This window comes from Microcebus murinus, chromosome 12 (genome assembly GCF_040939455.1).
Source record: "Microcebus murinus isolate Inina chromosome 12, M.murinus_Inina_mat1.0, whole genome shotgun sequence".
NCBI lineage: Eukaryota > Metazoa > Chordata > Mammalia > Primates > Cheirogaleidae > Microcebus > Microcebus murinus.
This window is the reverse complement of record NC_134115.1, coordinates 67,705,098-67,732,200: the sequence shown is the minus strand read 5'-3', so window position 1 is coordinate 67,732,200 and position 27,103 is coordinate 67,705,098. Positions and strand designations below refer to the sequence as shown.

Sequence of the window (27,103 nt, the reverse complement as noted above, 5' to 3'; positions counted from 1 at the left end):
AATTGTACAAATACTTGGAATCTGATATACCTTATTAGTAAGATGACGGACAACCAAATAAGTATTTATCATTTGTCATTACCGTGAATTTCCTTCATCTGTCTTGTAAGGTTTTTGTTCCTATAGTACATAATAGATGTTTGTCTCTATTATTGCAACATAAGAAATGTAGACTACCATTCACTGCCAAGAGAAGAGACCACAGGCATTTATGAATTTAATATGTTTTGCTATGCCTACATGTGAAGAAATGTAAGGGCCTACAGGATTTAGAAATTTTATAATTTTGCTGAGTCATAAATCTGTACTGTAAGTCCTATGAGGTTGGTATAAAAAGAGTCAATTTGTGAATCAATTTCAATTCAACTGCCATTCCAGTAAGACTGTACTGGCAAGCAGATTCTTCTTTCTTGTGAATAATAGTCCCTCCCCAAAATCCAACTCCTAAAAAGTAAAAGAAAAAATAAATCTAAGAAAGTTGTGATACTTGGGAGAGAAAAAGAAACTTTAGATATAATTTAAGAGTGGTATGTCAAAGTTGGCTTGGATCTAGTATGTGAGAAGTTCCCCCTAGATCCTGTATAGAAGTAAGAAAACAATTCATCAAAGGAGGGATGTAAATTCAGGGGGAATATGAAAGGTAGTATACTTATAAAAATATTACTTAGGAAATACAGAAATCACTTTGTAAATGAGAATGGAAAGCAATCTACCTACATATTTCTATAGAGCAACAGTGTGAAAATTGGTTTACTCTGAATGTGAATGTAATAGGGCAAGCAGCATCAACATTGCCACAAATGTTTCTTAGCAGTAGAGACTCAGAAAGGAGAAAAGATATAAAGTTTCAGTGCAGAAAAAATGGCTGAATAGATGAAAATGACTTTATAATTATCATCCATTATCATCATTATATTATTACTCCCATTGTTCAGACTCAGATAAGTCCACAACTAATATTACTATATGTAATTTAGTGTAAAGTTGACTTTAGTGGCATTTATGAAATGAATTAAGGGATAAAGATATTTCTTCATTTTATAAGTGAATTTGGTTACAACTTAAGGGAGATTTTTATGTTATAGTATAATATTTAAAAAATTAGAGATTTAAATGCATCTTTCATGAATTTTAAAAACCTATTATTCTTCCCGTTCTAGATGAAACTCTTCCACAAAATGATTATGTCTCATTCCTTCAGCTTGTGTTAATAGTTTGTCAAAAGAGGAAATCCTAACTTTTTATGCAATCTACTTAACTGTACAGCCGAACATGGTCTTGATCTGTTAAGGCATCATTGAAAACCCAAAAGAAGAAAACTAGTGGTGAGAAGATTGCTTTTTTCATAGTTTTGTTAAAAATCTAAGTAACAATATTTATGTATATGTTTCACAACCTACTACCGTTCCTGATTCTGTCAGAATTTAGAAGTGGTGGGGAAATCTAGATGAGAAACTAAGATTTATATACTATATTTTAGGGGAAAAAATTCAAGAAGTTCTGCTTTCAACAGAACACATTATGGAAAGAAACATGTTATCACTGGTATTAGTGATTCACATGAAAAAACTGATAAAGGGGTGGAAAACAATAGTAAAACCTCAAATGCTATAAATCAACATGCAAATTCTTAAAGTATGAATAAAAAGTGAACTTGAGATAATATAAAGTGAAAACTACAATTTCACAGGCATCAATGAAACATGAAGTTTTCTTTATAATTTAAATAGGAAAGTAAAAAAGAATAATGGTAGTAACAGCAGTAGCTATCATTTATTGAGTGATTTCCACTTTAATCCTCACAACACCATAAGCTTTATATTATTATCATCTTCGTTATTACTGGGGTTCAAAGATGTCAGAGTAACTTGTTCAATATTACAAAGCTAGACCTTGAAAGAAGGAAAGGGATTCAAACACAGGTAGTTTTTGTTGGAGACAGCGACTACTACTATTCTTAATGAAAAGCACTCTCAGCTAAGACCATATACATCAGTTTACAGAAATTTATGAAATTTAAGAGCAGCAGCACACAGAAAGTTATCTGAAAAAGAATGAAAAGAACAAAATTAATTACATGAAAGTTAAACTATCTGGCCAGGATGAAATTAATGGCCTACAAAACTAACACATCATCTACTCTAAAGCCAGAGTCTCTGAGAAATTCTGGATTTGCCTTACTGGCAAATTTAATAACTTAGAATGTAGAGTCTATGTTTGGTAAATAATTTTTTGGACCTAAGTATGACCAATAAGAAAAAAAAAACAGATGTATGTATAAGTAGAAATGATGGGCACCTTAAAATAAGCAACAATGTCATATTAAAGAATTCATGAAAGCCAGGGAAACAGATTTGGTACAATCTGAAGAAAAACTTCAAAAATTTCAAAAAGATAAAGACAACCACTCATACAAGTATCATAAACTAGATACTCTGGAGAGATCCTCTCACAGCAAAAACAAAATCCTGCATAAACACTTTTGTTGTGTTGCACTGCTGAGCTTTTATAAATAAGGCAGTGCTCCTCAACCTTTAAGGTGTTCAAAAATCAGCTTGTTATCTCAAATCCTACACTAGGCCTCTTGAATCAGAAATCTGCAGATGATTTGTATAAGTTTTAGAAGGACTGGTCAAGTCCATCTTGCGACGAATGAATTCCCTTCACAACATTGCTACCAAGTTATCATCAAACTTCTTCTTAAATTATTTTAGTTACAAGAACAGTCACTATTTCCTGAAATTGACCATTTTATAATTAGGCAGTTGTGGCTGTTAGATAGGTATTTCTGGTATTATTGAATTGAAAGTGTTCTCCATGTAATGATTCCATTTGGATATGAAGGGGAAATAAAATGAAATGCTTGGGATTATAATCTCTTGGCCAAATTTTTATTTAAAATGTTAACTGAAATTATATATATTTAAGGCATACAGCAGAATGTCTAAGTCAAACTCCAGGGGACCCAGTCATAGGAGGGCCCCACACATTTGTGTGTTTTACCTCCAGGAGGTCACCAGGTTCTCACCATAAATAACTGAAAAAAATCCCTACATGATTCCAGCAGGGGGAGGTGAAAAGGAACTATCATGAAATACACCAGAACTTCTGTTCTTCCCTCAAGAGAAAGTATTTAACAAGAGCCTAACCACTGAGTTTTTATCAGACCCTAACTGACCTGGGGAAAGGAAAACAACTCAACTCCAGTCGGCTACTCCATCTGGGTGAAGGGAAATACCAAACCTAGCCCACTCTAACAATCCTGTTCCACTTAAGGGGCCTAGAATTGGGGGTACAGACTGTGAAGCACCAGTGCGGCACACACTACAGAGGCACAGGCTCACAAAAAGACTGAACCCTATTCAGACTACTACAGGATGCTTCCCCTCATGCACACCTTACTACCACTAATAAGGTCTATTTATACCAGTTTCTTTAACCCAATATATTAATATTATGTCTGGTTATCCAGAAAAAATTACAAGGTACATAAAAAGTCAAAAAACAGAATTTTAAGAGAAGAGCAAGCATCAGAATCAGACTCAGATATGACAGAAATACTAGAATTATCAGACCAAGAATTAAAAATAGCTATAATATACTTAGGACTCTAATGGATAAAGTAGACAGCATAAAATTATAGATGGACAATGTACACAGAAAAATAGATATCCTAAAAATGAACCACAAAGAAAGGCTAAAGATCAGGAACACTGTAATAGGAATGAAGAATGGTTTGGTGAACTTAGCAGACTGGACATAGTTGAGGAAAGAGTCTCTGAGCTTGAGGTATCTCAATAGAAACCTGCAAAACTAAACACAAAGACAAAAATGACTGAAGAAAAGCAGAACAGAATATCCAAAAACTGTGGAATTACAAAAGGAGTAATGACAGAAACGAAGAGAAGATATATGAGTAACAATGACTGAGAAATTCCCAAATTAATGTCAGACACCAAACCATAGATCTAGGGTGCCAGAGAACAAGCAGAAGAAATGCTAATTTTAAAAACCTCCCCAAATCTAGGCATATAATATTCAGACCACAGAAAATCAATGACACAGAAAAAACTTCAAGAAGAAAAAAAACTCTTTACCTAAGAGAAGCAAAGATAGAAATTACATCTGACTTCCCCTCAGAAACTATGCAAGCAAGAGGAGAGTGGAGTGAAATATTTCAGTGTTGAGAGAAAAAGAACCCATTGACCTACAATTTTGAAATTTTTGAAATTAACCTGAAGGAGAAATAAAATTTTCTCAAATAAAATTTGAGAAAATCTGTTGCCATAGACCTGTTTTTAAAGTTCTTTAGAGAAAAGGAATGTAATGTAGGTCAGAAACTAGGATCTATATAAAGAAAAGAAGAGCACTAGAGAAGGAATAAGTGAAAGTAAATAAAAGCCTATTTTTCTTATTCTTGACTGATCTAACAGATAACAGTTCATTCAAAATAATAATGGCAATCATTTATTTGATTGTGTGTATATGTTTATGTATGCTTATGTATAAATGAAATAAGTAATAGCAATGATACAAGGGAAGGGAAAGAGGAATTAATTTTTTATTATAAGGTACATGTGCTACTCATCAAGCAGTCTAGTATTATCTGAAAGTGGACATTAATTGGTTGTAAATGTATATACTATAAACTCTAGAGCAACCACGAAAAAGTTAAGAAAGTATAACTGATTTGATATGAAAAGAGGGAAAATGGAATCATATAAAACACTCAAAACCACAAAAGGCAGAAAAAAGTGAAAGACAAAAATAGGAACAAAGAGCAAGGGTAAGAAATAGCAAATTGTAAGAAATATGGTAGATATTAATCCAACTATATTAATAATTACTTTGAAGGTGCATCAATTACAAATAAACAGATTCAACAAGCAGAAAATCAGTAAGGACATAGGTAAATTCAACAACTCCATCAATCAACTACATATAATTGACACCTACAGACTACTTCATCGACCACAGCAGAACATACATTCTTCTCAAGCGCCTATGGAACTTTTGCCAAGATAGACCACATTCTGGGCCATGAAACACACCTTAACAAATTAAAAATTGTAGAACTCATGCAATGTCTGCTACTTAGACCACAGTAGAATTAAACTAGATAGAAATCAATAACAGAAACATAAGTGGAAAATCACCAAATACTTTGAAATTAAACAACACACCTCTAAATAACACATGGTCAAAGAAGAAATCTCAAGAGAAATTTAAAAATATTTTAAACTAAATGAAAAGAAAAACACACTTATCGAAAATGTGTGGCATGCAATGAAAGCAGTATTTAGAGGGAAATTTATAGTACTGAATGCATATACGATCATGCGTCACATAACGTTTCAATCAACAAAAGACTGCATATATGATAGTGATCCTGTCAGTTTACAATACTGTCTTTTTATTGAAGCTTTTCTATGTTTACATACACAGATACTTACCATTGTGTTACACATGCCTCCAGTATTTGGTATAGTAAAATGCCATTACAGGTTTGTAGTCTAGAAGCAATAGGCCATACCATATAGCCTAGGTGTGTAGTAGGCTATACCATCTAGATTTGTGTAAGTATACTCTACGATGTTCTCACAATGACAAAATCACCTAACAACATATTTCTCAGAATGTATTACCAGCATTCAGCAATGCATGACTGTACTAGAAAAAAAGAAATATCTAAAGTCAGTAATCTAAGTTTCCACCTTAGAAAACTAAAAAAGAGAAAATTAAATCCAAAGTAAGCAAAAAAAGAAATAATAAAAACTAAAACAGAAATCAGGCCGGGCGCAGTGGCTCACGCCTGTAATCCTAGCTCTCTGGGAGGCCGAGGCAGGCGGATTGTTTGAGCTTAGGAGTTGGAAACCAACCTTAGCAAGAGTGAGACCCTGTCTCTACTATAAATAGAAAGAAATTAATTGGCCAATTAATATACTTAGAAAAAATTAGCCGGGCATGGTGGCGCATGCCTGTAGTCCCAGCTACTCAGGAGGCTGAGGCAGAAGGATCACTTGAGCCTAGGAGTTTGAGGTTGCTGTGAGCCAGGCTGATGCCATGGCACTCACTCTAGCCTGGGCAACAAAGTGAGACTCTGTCTCAAAAAAAAAAAAAAACAGAAATCAATGAAACTGAAAATAGGAGATCCATAGAGAAAAATCATGAAACCAAAAGCTAGCTCTTTGAAAAGATCAGTAAAAATCAGTAAACCTCTAGCCAGGCTAAGAAAAGAGAGGACACAAATTAATCATATCAAAAATGAAAGGGGAGGTATCCCCACACATCTCATGGACATGAAAAAGGTAATTAAGGAATACCATAAACAACTCTATATCCACAAATTGAAAACCTAAATGAATGGACCAATTCTATGAAAGACACAATCTGCCAAAATCACACATGAAAAATAGACATTCTGAATAGGCCTATATCTATTAACAAAATTGACGCAATAATTAATAACCTTCTAAAACAGAAAGCACCAAACCTGCATGTCTTCACTTTTAAGGAAGAAATTATACCAACTCTCTACAATCTCTTTCAGAAGAAAACAGCAGAGGGAACACTTCCTAACTCATTCTTTAAGGCCAGCATTACCCGAAAATCAAAACTGATAAGAAAATATTACAGGAAAAGAAAACTACAGACCAATATCTCTCATAAACATAGAGACAAAAATATCCTCAAGAAAATATTAACAAATCAAATCCAACAATGTATAATAATTATTGACTTAATCAAGTTGAATTTATTCTAAGTATGCAAGGCTGGTTCAACATTTGAAAACTGATTAATGTAAGTAACCCATCATATCAACAAGCTAAAAAAGAAAATCTCATGATCATATCAATAGAGGCACAAAAAGGATTTGACAAATTCCAACATTCATTCATAATAAAAACTCCCAGTAAAATAGGAATAGAAGGGAACTTCATCAACTCAACTTAATAAGGAATATCTAAAAAACAAAATGCCCTATAACTAACATCATACTTAATGGTGAGAAACTCAAAGTTTCCCACTAAGATCAGGCACAAGGCAAGGATGCCTCCTCTTACTACTTCTTTCAACATCATACTGGAAATCCTAGCTAATGCAGTAAGACAATAAAAGGAAAGAAAAGGTATTCAGATTGGGAAGAAAGAAAGAAAACTTTGTTCACAGATGATATGATCATCTCTATAGAAAATCCAAAAGAATCAACAACAATGAAAAAAACCTCCCAGAACTAATAAGTGATTACAGCACAGTTGCAGGATTAATATACAAAAGTCAATCACTTTCCTCTACATACCAGCAACAAACAAGTAGAATTTGAAATTAAAACACAACACCATTTACATTAGCACCCCAAAAATGAAATACTTAGGGATAAATCTAACAACATATGTCCAAGATCTATGTGAGGAAAACAACAAAACTCTAATGAAAGAAATCAACGAACAACTAAATTAATGAAGTGGTATTCCATATTGATAGGTAGGAATACTCAATGCTCTTAAGATGTCAGTTCTTCCCAACTTGATCTAGAAATTTAAAACCTTGGGGTAATCAGTGGAATTTTGATACTACCACTTCAAATTTTCAAATCTAAAATAAAATCCAGCCTTTTGCCAATGAAATTATAAGTGTCACACTGAAATGACCAAACTATTTTAAATTACCTGATATTCCAAATAAAACTTTAAAAAATGTTTATTTCCCCTTCAATGTCAGTTTCACTCTTAAGTAGAGCCCTGTGAATAAAAATATAGTGATTCCAAAAGGCCAATGTACAGGCAGATAACAAAAACAAGTATACTTTCTTCCTCTACAACTCCAGGTCTTTCTCTCATCTTTTCCTTCTATAAACTGCTCTGGAACTTCTAATCTATATCATACAAGTTAATAACTCACTGTGCTACCCTTATTAGGTTCCAGTTTAGTGCTATAACTACTAACCTTGTCTTTCTAACTATATTTTAAAGTCTCTGACAGTATACTATAGAATATTCAGAGAAGAATGGTTTCACATGATCAACACTCCCTATTCAGAATCAGCTAACCTCAAAAAAAAAAAAGTAGTCGTAAGTAAAATACTTCACTTTCATGAGATTCATTGACCTTCCAAATCACCACATCCAAATAGTTTTAGCTATGAAACCAACATTACCTTATGCTAAAAAAATAAAATACCAACCAAAAGGTTCTGCTACCGTTTGAATATGATTTGTTCCCATCAAAACTCATGTTGAGGCTTGGTCTCCAATATGGCACTATTGGGAGGTGGTGCCTTCAAGAGGGGTTAGGATGGATTAATGTCTTTCTCAGAAGACTGTGTTAGTTCTCTGAGGAATAGATTAGTTGCCATAAGAGCAGATTGTTATAAAGCAAAGTTGCTTCTCTTGTTTTGCCCTTTTCACATATGCCTAGTTCCCCTCTGCCGTGTTTTCAGACCCTGACCAGAAGCCACAAAATGCTGCCACTCAGTCTTGAACTTCCTAGCCCGCAGAACCATGGACTACATATACCTCTTTTCTTTATAAATTATCCAGTCTCATGTGTTCTGTTATGGCAAGACAAAACAGAGTAGGACAGGCACCTAATTGGCTTTTTTATGTATGTGGGCAATAATTTGGGACTCAAATGGTTTTGGCTACTGTAATATCATCACACTAATACTCTAATAAACCAATGTTAACATATTATTGGAAATAAAGTTCCATTTGAGCTAATAACCACAACAATAATAGTAATGATGGCAGCTAACATTCACTGAGTTTTAACTATGTGCCAGATTTTACTACAAGTGCTTTAGAGGTATCATTTCACTGAATGCTTATAAAAACCCTAGAATAATAATATGACACTTTAAAGATGTAGAAAATGAGGCAAATTAAGTAACTTGTTCAAGATTACATAGCAAGTAAGTAGCAGGAGTCAAACCTAAGAAGTCTGGCCTCAAGACCCACTATTCCGCTATCATGCAATACTGCTTCCCTCTGCTAAGCTAGCAATGAAAGATAACCCTTAATGGAATTCCTAAATGAAAATTTTTACTACCATAAAAATCTCTAAAAATAAAAACTAGCAAATTTGATTATTCCTTAACTGAATGAAGGAAAAAAATCATACTACTTTAATATTTACATATCAACATTCCTTACAGAAAAATCTTGCAGAAAAAAAATGATATAAAACTTTACATGTAATACCTGTATTTACCTGGCAAAAACTTCAAAGTCTGCAGCATCTGTCTTTCCTGAGAGAAATCCACCATTAAGTGAGTCATGTTGTCACTGACCTTTGGTTTCAAAGAAAGGCGAAAGGCTGAAGCCATAGTGACTCTACAATAAACACAAATATACTTTTTAAAATAAAGGAATAGGAAGTATCAAATCATGATTTAATTTATAAAATGAAAAGAAAGAAATTATACACCCTAATGATTTCAGAGACTATGACAAAGGTAAGAAGTAAAACAGAAAGTTGCTCTTAAAGTCTTTTAAAAATTAACTAGAAACCTGCAAAATGCCTTTTAATTTAAAGACCTTTAAGACAACTTTTTAGCAACTTTCCTCCAGCCAGTTTTATAAAATTGTCCATATGCAAATATCACAAACATCCAATATAATCTTTTACCAGACCAAATATTCACCTGAACCTCCATACACTCAATCTCATTGACTTCCTGATGCCAGCCTCACTCCTTTTCGCATGCCAAATAATGAACTTAAATACACCCTAATTCAAACTTTCTCCCTAGTAGTCAGAGCTATCCCATTCACTCTCAGATAAGAGTAGAGGTGACTGACCTAATATTGTATAGCTTGGTAACTCGTAGCTTGGTAGGTGCTAAAGATAGGCCATGGATGAGAAAGAAGAGAAGTGAAATCACAATCAGTGAATAACAAACATACTGGTAGGTGTCACTATGTTCGACATCTGCTACACAGAAGCACAATACAGGAAACAGCCCTGTGAAACTATATGCCATAGAAATAACAGGAGTTAAATGCACATTTATTAGATGAATGTGGAGTGAAACACACACAAAAAAATGAAGCCAAACCAGACCTCACTTATAGGGAAACTATTGTCAATTAAAAGTGAAGATTAAAAGAAACTCTCTTACTCTATTAATTTGTAATTTTATCTCAAATTTCAAGTTTTCATAGTACTATAAATTTCCACAGGTATCACAAAGTAAGTCCCTTACTACTTTTGGTCAAAGAATGATACAGATGTACTATGTATGAACAATGTCCTCCTAGTAGACAATTTGGGAGAGAAAGTAAATAGAGCTGGCGGGACAAAGGATATACCAGATCTAGTCAATCAGATATGCCGAATCTAACCTACAGATCAATGATATGAAAGATGTCAAACTTGTAGTCACTTACATGGGGATGGAATATGTCAAACTGTTGCTGTAGTCAACTATTTTACTTCATTTTAAAACTAGGAAAGTAATCACTTCATTTAACAGTTATCAATGAGTAAACATCCGCTGATCTATTTATCAAAAAGAAAGTGCTGTAATGAAATACAATTTATGGGAAACAGAACACACACTGACTAAATGCTTACTACATGCCAAGTATAATGCTGAGTATTTCATACTTACTACATTACACTATTGGTTCTCAAATAATAAATTTCAAATTATATCAATAATAAGTTAGAAACAAATATTAAGTCTTACATTTGTTGTTTTTTATAGCCCCAAGTATTTTTTTATTTGAAGTCTTCTGAAACAGCTATATTCAGATGGGTACTTAATAAATGCTCACTGAATCAGTGAATGGGTTTGAACCTACTTGGTTTTTCTAAACCTGACCAACTACTTAAATGTTTACTGAAAATGTTGAGAAAAAAATATCTGCAAGCAATTCAGAGAATTTTACATCTGAAATTCATAAAATCTATAAAAGTTGTATAAAATCTGTGACCTCAAAGAAAAAGAATGTTCCCCAAAAGTGCATCAGAAAGGTTTAACAAAGCCTACAAAACAAGAATAGTTAACCCTTATTTTCTAGTCAATGAAACTATAAGTTTTCATGAAACACTTTAGATGTATAACAATGCCAGAATGTTTCAAAAGACTGAACTTTATTTTTTTTTTAGAGACAGGTTCTTGCTCTGTCACCCAGACTAGAGTTCAGTGGGTATCATCACAGCTCACAGTGATCCTCCTGCCTTAGCCTCCAGAGTAGCTGAAACTACTGGTGAGTGCTGCCATACCTGGCTAATTATTTTATTTTTTGCAGAGATGGGGTCTCACTCTTGCTCAGGCTGGTTTTGAACTCCTGGCCTCAAGCGATCCTGCCACCTTGGCCTCCCAAAGTACTAGGATTATAGGTGTGAGCCACTTCACTCGACCTTAAAAGACTGAACTTTTATTTTTAAACTGAATATATTTAAACAACGATTCCTTAAAGCACAAACTAAAAATCTAAAATTCATGGATCATTCTATACTACAGGATCCATGTGGTTAGGTATGTTTTAATTCACTTTGACTTTCTTGATTTACTTCTAATAGTACAGCTATATTCAAGAGTCCCTCCCTCCTAGTTTTGTTTTTGAAAAGAGAAAATAATGGCGAAGCATAGAAACACTTTTAATTTCCTCAAACCACCTAATTAACCTGACGCTCTCCTTCATAGCCCCTCACTTTTAAAACTAACAACCCCAACAATATACCTCAACTTATCATCTTCCAATATTACTAAGTACCCAGAAGTATACATCAGGGATTTGCAAAGTTCTAGAGATATGCTATTATGTTCTCATTTCTGTCCTTAGTTTTCCTTCTCACTCCTGCTGTTTCTCTGTATAACTTCTATCATAGCAAATGATAAATACTGAGTTTTCATAGGTACTTTCATTTTTTATATTTGACTCCCTGCTCAGATATGTTACACATACTCCTTTAAAATCCGTCTCTGCCCTTATATTAGTATAATAATCCTTTCTTTGCTTGGTGAAAATAATTATTTTATTGTGATTATATGTTTAAATTATTTTTATATTATAAATGACAATGATGAAAATCCTGGCAGCTCACTTTTTGGGAATACCTAAAAACTGTATCACAGAAACTCAGACATTATAAAGCTAAAAATCAAGTTAAAAAAACTAAGCCTAGACCCAGAAACATTCCTCAAGCAAAAAGTAAAAATTTTGTGGGAAGCCAAAAATAAAGTGTAGGCTTTGAACAACAACAAAAAAAATGGAGTTTGGCCAAATCCTAATTACTGAGATCACCTAGATACTGATGAAATCAGGCAAGAGTATGGTTTAGAAGAAGAGGCAAAGAAGTAAAACTTCAGTGAAGAATACAGCCACGAAAGCTGGTCATAAAATTAAATTCTAACAAACAAATCTAGACAAAGAGAAAGAAGTCAGGGCAAGACAGGACTCTGGGAAGCATAGAGCCATATAGAATCTTGAAAGGAGGGAGAGATTTTGCAAGGTCTCTCAAAAACCCAAAGCCTGATTAGAAAGTAACTTCTAATCTAGAAAATCAGGAACCAGAGCAGGATGTAGTAGAATAGGTAGCTAAACAGGAAGTATAATCTAGCCAGGGTGGAAGATGTGCCACTCATAGCAAATTCCAGCCTCTTACAACCTGGATCTACCATACCCAGAAAACTGACCTACCTAGCACCCATTCCTCACACAGCCAGTATTTTTCACCTTCAAATTATCATAATCATTCTACATCCACGATTTATAAGAATGATCCATGTCTTTACAGCTTTGCATTATTAAAAAAATAAAAATTATTTTGTGCTAAGAATGCAACTGTCATGTGAATACTGCCTCTAGTCAAATAAAAGAGAAACCCAGAATTGAAATTTTTAGCCAAGATTAACAGTAAGACCTTGGTTTTCACACAATCCATAATGAAAATTTTTATGAAATATCTGCTGAAGAATAATGTAACGTAGGATTCAAAGTGGTACTTTGATGAGCTATGCCTTTCAGAGAACCTCATGATCCTTAGATGAAAAATTTTAAATTTACAATCTTACTACAGACAATGCTCAGTGACTGGACAGGTAGATCAAAAGCATTCCTTCTGTTTTAACACAATCCAAATGTTGCCGGCAACTCCTTTAGTAAGTACTAAATTTCCTTTCTTAATTTTGGCTGTACCAATAAGAAAGACCTTTTAAACCAAAACCTTTAATAATTTTCTTTAATTTTCTCTTCCTATAGAATATTAACTAGATAGCGGTGGCATTAGAAATAGAAAGAGATGGCACCAGGAACAGGATGAAATGAGAATACAAAGGTGTTAAACAGGAGGGCAGTAAAGTAGGAGAGCTTAGCTCCTGAGGACTATTTAAAATGTTGTGACTTCTCAGAATATAAGACCCACTTAAGAACAACAAAAAATGCATTCCAGGTATTATTTTTAAATTATTCAAAATTGTTTCTTCTCCATTATTTCAACTAATTAAAAATTGTTCTAAAACTAAAACTAACTATATTATTATACCAGAAATGAAATTCTTTTGAAGTACATAATCGTCCACAACTATGTTTTTAAAAAATCTTATTGATATAATAGTTATTCCAAGAAGATATACAGGGGACAGTTTCTTCATTTTGTACTTATCATGGAGTATTTTTATTTTAACCAATAAGATTCTAATAAAAAAACCATTCCTGAATTTCATTTCTGACTTCAACATCAATACTTAAATAATAATGTAGGTTTTATACCATACCTATCCTTGATCTGTCTGGCAGCCTTGGAGCAAATCAGGGAGAAGAGAAAGAAGGCAGTTAGTACTTTTCATGCAAGTTTCAATGGCAGTGACATGCAAGAAAAGTTAGGATATAAACCCTGCAAATGATTAGTTCATATTCACCAAAATATAAATTACAGAAAATTTGTATAGTTCATATAAGCTTTCATAATGGATGTTAGAACTATAGTAGAAAATTCGATCCCACATAAATCACCTTTTTTTTTAACTTTTTTTATTTTACTCAAGAAACGGAAACCTAATAAATCACCTTTTAAGGATAAAAATTTAACGCTTCAAATTAATTCCAGGTGACCATGTTTTTCTTACCTTAAGATCATCAAAACAGACGTCTACTTTCATTCTGTCTGACACTCTTCAACTAAAACAATTAGTCTGCTCCTTCATGGGACACACATTCATGGGACATCTATGTATTCTGAAAGTTTTCTTATACATGTCAAATCTGCTCTCTAATTTTTTTCAGAGATCTCTTTCACTATTTCATAATGGTTGTTCTAAGCTTTCTCTATATGCTTTTACTGGGCAAGGAATTCTGAAAGCTTGCCTGCTAACAAATAAAGCTGGGCTACAGTTTTACAAATCTTTACTCCGAAGAAAATTATAATGGCAGAAATTCAGACAAGTAGACACCAGAGAAATACCTCTAGCAATGGAGTTTTTCCTTTTGATGATTTCACAAAAGCTGCCAACTTAAACCTATTATACACAAGATGTCTTTTTTCCCCCTTTTTTTGAAAATGCAAGCACAAGTTTAGGAAAGAGATACGGCTATTACTTGGTGCTGTACAGTCATAGAAAGATAAAAAAACACACACAAAAACTGCTATATCCAACAAAAATTTTTTCTCACACTAACCAGTAAACAATACATATGATGTAGATATAGCTATTTTGCTTGACACTCTATCTATAGTGCCTAGCATAATGCTTGGGACATAGTAATTCTTAATAATTATTAAATTTAATATTACAGCAATGCTCTGTGTCCTCTCTTTTTCAGTTCTAACATTGTTCCTACTTGCTATTGGTCATTTTTATACCCAACCTAAAATATTTTGGTCAGTGTACCTTTCTACTCAAAAGAACAGAATTGAGATTTAAGAGATCAGTATATTATACAGTTCTAGTACTACTATTAATCAATCCTGTGACCTTATATATTAATCATTCTATTTCTTTACTGAAGGATTTTGGTCTTCAATGTTTCTAAAAATACTTTCCAAAGTCTACAATTCTACAGCAAACCACCATGCTCTATGGCATCTATATGTTCCTTAAGTCATGAAACTACCTTTGATACCAGGAATAAGAACTGTTAAGAAAGTTATTTTTTTACATTACTCTCATTATAGCTAGAATTACAAAACAAAATATAAATGTTAATGGTGGGAAGAAAGGACTCTTCTCTGCATCTCATGTTTCTTTACATATGGAGGAACTACCACTAGCATTACTGACTTAGCTTCTCTAGTCCCTCATTTCTCCTGGGGAAATGGTATGACTTATCTGATTATGAGTATGAAAGGAGAAACTAGAAATGAGTATCTCAGCATCTTCCACTTTTTCTGATAGCTTGCTTGCCCACAGAGAACATGCACTGGTTCTTTCTCTCTGTATCATAAGTTTCATTAAAAGAGGTCCCGCAACCCAGTCATCCTCATATAACCCAATGATATGAAGAACACTATTTAAACCAACCATAATGATTCAATTTTGTGTCTAATTTTACTCAATTTAGTAAGGTGCCATTTGTGTGTGTGTGCACATATGCATGCATGCAAAGTTTTCATGAGATCACTTCATATACCATGCTGTTTTTGAAAAACCAGAAAAGGAATTGATGAAAAGCCAAACAATGATCTAGGAAAAACTACTGCCCCATGTATTTACATATAATATACCCAGTTGATAAAACTGAAAACTCTGTGGCTTCTCTTTCATTTAGGTTCAAATTTTATCGTATATGCATTCTGTAAACACAGGAGGAGTTGAAGAAGTTATTCTGTGCAATGATAATAGGATAGCATCTCAAATTCTGAAAATATTTCTTTAAAGGTGCTCCTAATTTCAAGAAATGTCTTAAATTGGAAAATAATTTTTTTCTGGAATTCCCTCTTCTAAAGCAAAAAGCTGTCCAAAAGACATACATTACTATATTGCTTGATTCCTCTAAGTTTCTCTTTCAAAAGTGGTGAATTGTGTCAATTAAAAATATCTGTTTAATAAGTACCAATTGATCCCAAGACTTACTACTGTTCTGTTGCCAAGCATTTATTTTCATCTACATAATTTCTATACAAGCCTCAGTGAATGCTTAGGCTTATTTTTAGGTTATGGTTATATCATTTATAATTTTATTATAAATTATATCAGTTACAATTTATATTATTGGAAAGCATTAGTCATATTACTTTGCTCAACATCACTACTTAGATCTTCTATTGAAATCTTTTGCCAACACTTCATTACTCTGCATCAGAGGTAGCTCTTTCCTTTCTTCCCTCCCTTTCCTCTCCTCCCTCTCTCTGTTTCCTTCCTTCCCGTTCCATTCTTCCCCTCCCTCTCTCCTTTCTTCCCTTTCCTCCTTCCCTCCATCCCTTCCTTTCTCTCATTCCCCATTTCTTATTCCCTCCCTCCATCTCTAAGTTAATTTTTTAAAATAAATCTTACGATTCTAATCCTTTAACTTTAATCAAACATAAGAATCCGTCACCTGAAACCAAACTTCCTTACGTAGAACTGTATTAAGAGTACAATGTAGAAGTAATCACAGGGTTCTTCATAACTGCCAATTAAGTATGAAGTTAAACCTGATCTTTTTCCAATCTGTTTTTAATCTGCAATAAGTAGATATAATAACTATTTTTGAATTTATCAAACACTTTAAGGATTAAGCACCTACCTTATTGTTTCTATATTTCTTCTTAATATCATCCTTTTTATAAAAAAAGAGAAAGATTGATAGCCTCAAAATGTTATTTTTCTTTAGGCAAATATCAGCCTTTGAAAAAAACCAAATTGCACACCAGTTGATTCCATACCCTAGAAGTTTTATATTTTCTATACATATATTAATCTATTTATTATTTGAAAGTCTTTGTTACAAAGCCATAGTAAATAACTATGAAATAAAGTAGTACATATATCTACTTTATGACTAAACACATTTGTATAACAGGAGACTGCATTTCTGTCAGACATAAACACCCACAGATGAAATAAAGGTGAAAAATCACAGCTTGAGCCATGCTAAACAAATATTTAGATTTGTTTTTAAACTGCAATCAAAACTGAAAGATTCATGCTTTTGTTGAAGATCCTCTCCTTTCCCAGTATTCCTGACTTCAGCACAGAGAATGAGCTTCTGTCAAAACTTCTGCTCCTAGGGGGATGGTCACACTTGAAGCTCTGACTTGAGGGTAGTGGGGGCATGGGCAATACACTTAACCTTAACATTTGTACACCCATAATATGCTGAAACAAAAAAAAAAACTTCTGCTCCCTCCAAAGTACTGAGTGAGCTTCCACCTGACCCCTCTCCTTATTTACTCCTCCCAGTGGTCAGAGCATGACACCTGCTGGACAATACTCCAGTGGTGAATTACAGTGAGTCAGAAATGGGAAATACACTAAACCCATTCTCCGGTTCATCTGTGATGAAATGCAGAAGACATTATTCCCCTTTCACCTTACTCTGTACTTTCTATTCCATTGTTAGCACCCATGGGTAGGAAACCATTCTCTTCCATCTAGTTTGATAACTGGATCATGGGCAGCAAGGTTGTGAGGGCTAATCAGTTATATTGACTTGGAAATCATTCCACTGACCCACCTCTTTTGGTACAGAGAATTCGTAATCTAAATTCAGGGTGGGAATAGGAATACAATTTTGGCAAAGGATCCAAGCAGTGTTCTGCAGGCTAGCTATTAGCAGGGAACCCAGATTTGTCAGGTGTTGGCTACTTGTATATCTAGTAATGATCTGGACCCCATATGCTGGCTATCCTTCTGCTTATATTTACTACTAACCAAACTTCTAGGAGTTTAAAAAAATACTAAGGTATGTTCTAAAATCCTTTCCCATTTGTGCTATTCTTACTTGTCCACTTTCAGAATGCATAATGCTGGTAAACAGCATAGCTTGATATTCAGTTCTCACACTGGGTACTGCAACATGATAATTTAAATATTAGAACCTAAAATACTCTTTTAAGATAATGCAGTATGAAAAGACACATTGCCTGGATTTTGAAATATGCTTTTATTTTTGTCCCCATGAGCTATTTATAATCTTATTTAATTAAGCATTTTAATATTATGGAATATTCACAACAGGATACCTTAAAAGAATTTCTTTTTCCACATATAACAATATACTGCTAATCTAATAATCAATCCTCAGAGTCATCTCTCCCTATTCTTTCAGCAACTACAGCAACTAGGTGTTTAAGGCAGGCCTGTAGTCCATGCAGCTGGCTAGGAAATTGAATTTAGTTTTTGACTTAGAATTAAATCATTATCTGGATACTATCTGGACATACCAAGAAAATAACTACAAGCAGCTCTCAGGTAAGCATTTTTCTTGAATGCTTGAATGCTTTCCTAGGCAGATTTCTGGCTAGGAAACACTGAAAAATACAGTCATGTGTCGCATAACTACCTTTCAGTCAACAATGGACAGCATATACGATGGTGGTCCCATAAGATAATAATACCGTAATTTTACTGTATCTTCTCTATGTTTAGATACACAAATACTGACCATTGTATTACCATTTCCTAAAGTATTCAATACAGTAACAGGTGAGTAGCCTAGGAGCAACAGGCTGTACCAATAGCTTAGGTGTGTAGTAGGCTAGGTGGTCTAGGTTTATGTAAATATCCTCTACGATGTTTATACAACCACAAAATTCACCAACGACACATTTCTTAGAACATATCCCTGTTGTTAAGTGACACGTGACTGTCATTCATTTCACCACATCTCCAAATAGTTTAAGCTATTTATGCAGTACTTTAAAGCACTGGAAGACAAGATCAAAATAGTAAGACAGAAGCAGTAAAATGGCATATTAACAAAATATAGTTTGTTAATCAATATGATTGATTTTATCAGAAGTTTTCCAATTTACAATCTATTGGGAACAAGTTTTTATGTAAACAACGCTGGAAAGAACAAAGGACAAAGAAAGAGAAAGGGGTATTATTTAGGAGAAAGAAGAGAGAAGAAATCTGAAGATATCAATAGAAAGAGAAACTTTGGAGAAATAAACTTTTATCACAGTTTTTCCAAGTATCTGCCCCTATTTAAATCAGAATCCTACTTAAATACAACTAGATTCAAGTTATATTTGAGTATTTGTGTCCACATTTTATAGTTTTCCTGTCTTCTTTCTCACTCTCAGGCTGTCAGCTGTTAATTCTTGCTATGATTATGCCTCTCTTTAACACACTAGAAGGGGAATCTGTTGACAACTAGGGAACAGAAAGAAAAAAACTAAAAATTTAGTAGTGCCAAGTACAAATTAATAGCCAACAGATTCTGAGAAACTATCTTGAATAGAGACTATTACCTCCTCCTGTCCATGAATTCTGTGACACTAATTTAGATGACTCAGACATCCTTTGCTTTCTTCATGTTTCTTAGCTATGTTTCAGATATTTAATGTTGTCACACAGACGCCCTCTGCATAGGTGACATATTGTACTTTTGAAGTACTTGAAAGTATGAGCCATTTCCCTCATAATTCCTTTATATAACAAGTCTGACTAAGTGCAAAGGTAAACTTCTTTATAACACACCTCCAAATTTAAAAATTAGTGCACTGGTTTATAGCCAAAGAAGTTTTGTTTTGATTCATTTTGTTAAAAGAAGAAATCAATTTTTAAGGTTAAATTTTAAAATACAAAGATGTTAAGCTGGGGCCAGGTGTGGTGGCTCACGCCTGTAATCCTAGTACTCTGGGAGGCCGAGGCGAGAGAATCATTTGAGCTTAGGAATTCGAGACAAGCCTGAGCAAGAGGGAGACCCCATCTCTACTAAAAATAGAAAGAAATTAGCCGGACAACTAAAAACATACAAGAAAAAATTAGTCGGGCATGGTGGTGCATGCCTGTAGTCCCAGCTACTTGGGAGGCTGAGGCAGTAGGATTGCTTGAGCCCAGGAGTTTGGGGTTGCTGTGAGCTAGGCTGATGCCAGGGCACTCTAGCCCAGGCAACAGAGTAAGACTGTCTCAAAAAAAAAAAAAAAAGATGTTAAGCTGGCAAATGTTACCTTCTCAAGGAAGTGTTTTCTACCTTCGAATTCACAGAAAAATCATAAAAGGAAAACAGCAACTAGACACAAATGGCTTATGACACCACCTTTCTAACACCAATGCAGCTCACTACATAGTTCACAAAGACAAAGTAATAACATCAAACTCAAATCTTATCTTGGTAACTACTTAGTAATATTTTGCTAACTATATAGTTTACTATCTTGTTCTTTTTACACCACTGTAATATAGTCTACATTTCTGAGTTTTGATTTGATAAACTGGAAATCATTTTAAATGACCCTACTTAAATAAGAATTAGAATTTAGAATCCACAATCCCTTAAACACCATGATCTAGGTCAGGGGTCCTCAAACTTTTTAAACAGGAGGCCAGTTCACTGTCCCTCAGACTGTTGGAGGGCCGGACTATAGTTTAAAAAAAACTATGAACAAATTCCTATGCACACTGCACATATCTTATTTTGAAGTAAAAAAACAAACGTGCAAAAACCCCACATGTGGCCCGTGGGCTGTAGTTTGAGGACGCCTGATCTAAGTTAAAATATTAGCAAGCTTCTTGTTCTACTCTTTATATTTTCATACTAAATATACCCCTTAAGCAAGTGTCTGCATTTTCATATTTTGATAAACATTCCAGTACTTAAGCTAAGCGGTGGTACCTTTGTGTGCAATAATAAATTTCACAAAATAGCGGTGCTCATATGTATCAAGTGATCATGTTTTCCCATCAGCCCACAGAAAGAAATACAAAACTGATTATTTTATTTATTGGAGACAGAGTCTCACTCTGTTGCTCAAGCTAGAGAACAGCAGCGTCAACATAGCTTACCACAACCTCAAAGTCCTAGGCTCAAGCGATCCTTGTACCTCAGCCTCCCAAGCAGCTGGAACTATAGGCTTGCACCACCATTCCCAGCTAATTTTTCTAATTTTTGTAGAGATGGGTCTCACTCTTGCTCAGGCTGGTATCAAACTCCTGGCCTCAAGGAATCCTCACACCTCACCTTCCAGAGTGCTAGGATTATAGGCATGAAACATGACACCTGGCCAAAACTGATTTTTAAACATGTTAATAGTATTATCAACATTCATTCCTTAGTCATAAAATGTTTATAACAAATATATGACTCAGTTCAAGTACCTTTAAAACAAATTACCAAATTTCCAACACGGATATAACTGAAAAATAAAACTTGACTCATCTGAATGGAATATTAAAGAAAAATTAAACTTAAATAGTTTGTTCACAACCCCAAAGATAAATACTCCTAAGTGTCTGCTTTACAATAAATGAACAGCTAGCATTTCACTTATCAAGAAATCCCAAGCCTTTTTTAGTATTAGAAATTACTAAACAAATTAAAGAGGAAAACACCTTTTTGTAAATATACTTTCCTTTGTAAGTGTATTAGTGTAATTTTTTTTGTACCTTTGAAAATTCTTCAGGTTCCTTTATATCTAATGACCTTGTCGCAAATTCTAGTAGTTCTTCAGAGTTCTCCAGGGCATTGTTACATTGACTAATCTGACTCTAGGAAAAAAAAAAAACCTAAATCATGAAAATGAAGTTTTCTATTGCCATCAGAATCTTAAATATATTGTTATAATGAACTTACAAATAATTTTAATAGCAATAATTGAGCAAAAATATTTCCAAGACCTATTGAAACAAGATAATCATGACTAGTCACATATACAACAAATTTTAATTATCTTAATACTTTGTAGCTCTTTCTAGAATTTATCCAAAACAGCTTAACTGCACAGAGATAAAGTTATACTTATCATTTAAAATAAAAAGGAAATAAAGCAATTATAAATAACTGGGGCCAAATTTACATAAAGATTCTCTTCAATCAGGGTAGTCAGAAAACTATAATTTAAATTAAAATATCAAAATAATCTGTCTGCAGACAACACCTTACATGCAATAAAGAGTCAATTTCTTGATGATATTTAACTGTTTAAGGTGAAGTTTATAAATGCAAGTACAGGTACATTCAGTTGAGCACATTCTTAGTACTCTATTTATCACACAACACAAGTAATGCATACTACTATAAATGCTAATTTATAATTTCAATGACTAGACAGCACAGTACACAAATGCAAGCACCTAGAAGTCAAAAGGAATGAAGAGGAACAAAAGATGGAAAATGTTATAGTGCTCTGCTCTGTCTTCATCACTCACATATTAACTCCATATATTACAATCTTTCTTATTCAGCCATCACTCTCTCTTTCTCTAACAATTGTAGGTCATGTGAAAAGACTGTTAGTGATACCGTCAAACAAAGAAACAGACCCATTGCTAAGCTTTTAAATATATCTAAGATTTTTCTTCAGAATATTTATTACTATTTCATATTAAAAACTACTCATTGTCCTCTTAAGAATAGCACTAAAGATAAACACTGACTCATTTACTCATTTTATTGGTTTATGATGTGTTCTACTATTTTACTTTGGAAAAGTAAAATATCCTATTTGTAGATGAGCTTTATGAAAGGTTTAAGCAAAATAACTGAGAAAAAAATGGTAGGTATAAACAGTCTATGTAGGATCAATGAGACAGACAAAGTCAATATAGTGTTAAAGTCAAAAATACCAAGAAGAATAAGGAATATGGCTAGATGTCATGGCTCATGCCTATAATCCTAGCACTCTGAGAGGTCGAGGCAAGAGGACAGCTTGAGGTCAGGAGTCCAAGATCAGCCTGAGCAAGAGCAAAGACTCCACCTCTACTAAAAATAGAAAGAAATTAGCCAGACAACTAAACACAGAAAAATTAGCCAGGCATGATAGCAACCTGTGGTCCTAGCTACACAAGAGGTTGAGGCAGAAGGATCGCTTGAGCCCAGGAGTTTGAGGTTGCTGTGAGCTAGGCTGATGCTACGCCCAGGTGACAGAGTAAGACTCTGTCTCAAAAAAAAAAATAAAGAAAGAAAGAAAAGGAATATATCTTAAGGAATTATTAAAAGTAAAAGTGTCCAATATGAGGTCAAAGTTTGAGATAAAATAGTATCTTAAGAAATGCTATGAATTTGGAAGAGAAAAAGTACTGGAAGGGAGGAAGGAATGTTGGAGATTAAGCAGCTGGATGTTTAAAGGCCATTACAAACTGGTGCTGTGAAGAAGGACCTTGGTCCAAGACAGAAGAATAGAAATGTGCACAGGATGAGTTTTGGATTGGATCTTCAGAAGGTTCTGAGCATTGCTTTCTTTTCCAGTATTGTTTGTTTTTTAAATAGATTCCTTATTTATTGAAATTTATAGAAACTTTATGATTAAATTTTTTTTGAGACAGGGTCTCACTCTATTGCCCGGGCTAGAGTGCCGTGGCATCAACCTAGCTCACAGCAACCTCAAACTCCTGGGCTCAAGCGATCCTTCTGGCTTAGCCTCCCAAGTAGCTGGGACTACAGGCATGTGCCACCATGCCCAGCTAATTTTTTCTATATATATTTTCAGCTGTCCAACTAATTTCTTTCTACTTTTAGTAGAGACTGGGTCTCGTTCTTGCTCAGGCTGGTATGGAACCCCTGAGCTCAAACAATCCACCCACCTCAGCCTCCCAGAGTGCTAGGTTTACAGGCCTGAGCCACCACGCCCGGCCAGCTTTCAGATTCTTAAAGATCTCCATGACCAAACCAACACAGAAAAATCTGTTGCATTTCTATACACCAACGATGAGCACTCCAAGAAGGAAATTAAAAGAACAACGCCATTTATAACAACATCAAAAAGAATAAAATACTTTGGAGTAAATTTAACCAAGGAGGCAAAAGAATAAATCCACTGAAAACTATAAAACACTGCTGAAAGAAATGTAAGATAACCCAAATAAATGGAAAAACATCTGTGTTCACAGATGGAAAGAATCTGCATTGTTAAAATGTCCACACTACCCAAACAATCTACCAATTCAATGTAACGCCTGTCAAAATTCCAATGACATTTTTTGCAGAAATAGAAAAAAACATTCTAAAATCCATGTGGAATCTTAGGGACCCTGAATTGCCAAAACAACCTTGAGAAAGAACAAAGTTATAGGCCTCAACACTTCTTGATTTCAAAACACTTGATAAAGGTACAGTAATCAAAACAGTTTGGTGCTGGCGTAAAGACATACACATAGACCAATAGAACAGAATAGACAGCTAAAAAATAAATCCTCACATACATGATCAAATGATCTTTGACACTCAGAGGGTACCAAGAACAAACAATGGGAAATGGACAAATGGTGTTTGGAAAACTGAATATCCATGGGCAAAAGAATTAAAGTAGGCCCTTTACTTTACACCAGGTATCCTCAAACTACGGCCCTTGGGCCACATGCGGGCTGCCTAGCACATTTATCTGGCCCTCCGGGTATTTTTGCCCCCAATGCCTATCCTGCTTAGCAGCCAACTTGTCCCGGGCCCACAGTGCACACTCTCTAACGGTCTTAGGGACAGTGAACTGGCCCCCTGTTTAAAAAGTTTGTGGACCCCTGCTATACATCATACACAAAAATTAAAAATGGATTAAAGACCTAAACAGAAGCCCTGAAACTATAAAACTCCTAGAAGAAAACATAAGAGAAAGCTTCATAAATTGTATTTGGCAATGATTTCTTAGATACGATTTCTTAGATATGACACACAACAAAAGCAAAATAGACAAATGGGACTATATAAAACTTCTCCATATCAAAGGAAACAAGCAACAGAGTGAAAAGGCAACCTAAAGAATGGGAGAAAATAACCTTACCATATATCTGATAAGGGGTTAATACCCAGAATATATAAAGAATTTCAACAACTTAAAAAAAAAAAGCAAATAACCAATTAAAAGATGGGCAAAGAACCAGACTAGACATTTCTCCAAAGAAAATATACAGATGGCCAACCCAAGCACATGAAAAAGATGCTCAACATCACTAAGAGATATGCAAATCAAAAGTATAACAAAATATCACCTCATACCCACTATCATGGCCACTATTAAAAATCAGAAAATAACAAGTGCTGTTGAGGATGTGGAGAAATTAGAACTCTTGTGCACTGCTGGTAGGAATGTAAAATGGTGCAGCTGCTACGTAAAACATTATAGTGGTTCCCCAGAAAACTAAAAAGAGAATTACGATATGATCCACCAATCCTACTTCTGAATATACATATCTAAAAGAACTGAAAACAAGATCTCAAAGAGATATTTGCACTCCCACATTCACTGCCGCATTACTCACAAGAGCTAAGAGGTGGAAGAAGCCCCAATGTCCACAGATAGATGAATAGGTAAAAAAATGTGTATATACATAAGTGAAATATTATTCAACCACAAAAAAGAAGGAAATCCTTGTATAAGCTACAACACAGATGAATCTTAAGGATGTTATGCTGAGTGAAATAAGATAATAGCAAAAGGACAAATATTACATAATTCCATTTATGAGATATCTAGAGTAGTTAAAATCATGGAACTCATAGTTTAATAGGTATAAAGGTTCTGATTTGTAAGATAAAAAAATTCCAGAGATCTGTTAACAAAACAATGTGAATATATTTAACACTACTAAACTGTACACTTAAAAATGGCTAAGAGAGTAAATTTTATATTATTTTTTAAACCACAATTTAAAAAAATTTATGACCAAAACAAAATTAAGAAACATTCTTCTATAAAGATAAAGGCAGGAGTTACACTCAAAAATTCACTAATTTTGCTTTCCATAAATCAAACACTACATATAGAATTACTCATTTAAATAGTTATATGATCTCACCTGTAACTCTTGCGATTTACGAGTTTCTTCCTGTTTGATACTGTTAATCATACTTTCTTTTACCTCATCCAATATAGAGTATAAACTATCAAATTCTTCATCTAACTCTGATAGTATGTTAGAAGAATTTTCCTGTTTAAAAACAAAACAAAACAATGATTTTTCTGAAGAGCTATCATTTAAAAACTAAAAGGTATACTCAAAGGAGAGAATAGTTATATTATAAACTACTTTAGCCTAATATAAAAATAAAATTCTAATATTTGACTTGAGGCTTTAAAAAGAGATAAATGCTAGAAGGTGGCTGCTAATGCTTATAGTACTATTTCAGCTATACTCTGAGTTAAGCTGCCTTTTATGGCTTCCTAGCCCATACTATCTACACCTTACTGTTTCCACAGGACAATGTGAAAGGTTGTTTTAAGGTTCTCATCTTCATCCAGCCCTTCAGTCTCTTAAGCAAACCCTAAGCCAGTAGTTCTTAACCTTAGATGAGTATAAGAATTGTTGGTGAAGCATTTTAATAAAATATTCCAGAGATTTTAATTCAGTAACTCTGAGGAACAGTTTGAGCATACAGAGATGAGGCTGACTTTGTGTGAATTTTATAATCTTTCAGGTTCTCTAAAACTGCAGTCCCCAACCCCAGGGCCACTGACCAGTCTACAGCCTGTTAGGGACCGAGCGCACAGCTCCAATGTACCTCCACCCACACCCCTACCCAACTCCCACCTCCCTCCCACAGAAAAATTGTCTTCCTTGAAACTTAGGAAGGGGGGTGGGGCACACAGCAGGAGGTGAGCTACAGGCAAAACTTCATCTGTGTTGACAGCCACTCCCCTCCTCATCACTGGCATCACCACCTGAGCTCTGCCTGCACCCCTGCCATCTGTGGAAAAATCGTCTTACATGAAACCGGTCCCTCGTCCCAAAAAGTTTGGGGACCACTGCTAAAAACATTGCATTAACATAAGATAAATATTAGATCACTAAATATGAAATGTCTGATTTCAAATCAAAAGTGTAGTTTATTATATCTCAAGCAAGAAGCAGTACAATTAATCAAAGTATGCACCTAAACTATTGATACAGTTTTGCCATCTTAACCATAGCTTGTTTATGCCAACAGCGAAGAAGCCTGGAGAGTGAGTGGCGATGAAATTGCGAAAGACATTTTCCGCAGCTTGTTGAGAATGGAATATTTTTCCTTACAAGAAATGATCCAAAGACTGCAACTTTTTCTTGTAACGTCATGACTTTTCTCTGCTTCTTGGGAGCACT

The 27,103-nt window shown here is 34.3% G+C and overlaps 1 protein-coding gene and 1 long non-coding RNA gene across 4 annotated transcripts in view; one reads left to right on the top strand and one right to left on the bottom strand.

Moving 5' to 3' along the window:
- Positions 1-27,103, bottom strand: part of FSD1L (fibronectin type III and SPRY domain containing 1 like) — an 87,948-nt gene that overhangs the window by 44,993 nt on the left and 15,852 nt on the right. For all 3 annotated transcript variants that reach the window (XM_012736804.2, XM_012736805.2, XM_012736806.2), the window contains 4 exons: positions 25,823-25,954; positions 21,482-21,583; positions 13,727-13,749; positions 9,211-9,332 (listed from right to left, as the gene is read on the bottom strand). In XM_012736804.2, the coding sequence (XP_012592258.1) occupies positions 9,211-9,332; positions 13,727-13,749; positions 21,482-21,583; positions 25,823-25,954 (379 nt within the window). The remainder of the gene's footprint in view (positions 1-9,210; positions 9,333-13,726; positions 13,750-21,481; positions 21,584-25,822; positions 25,955-27,103) is intronic.
- On the top strand, positions 1,238-27,038 carry LOC142874301 (uncharacterized). The gene is made up of 3 exons (XR_012922122.1): positions 1,238-1,325; positions 11,113-11,213; positions 26,952-27,038. It is a non-coding gene; the product is annotated as an uncharacterized LOC142874301 (long non-coding RNA).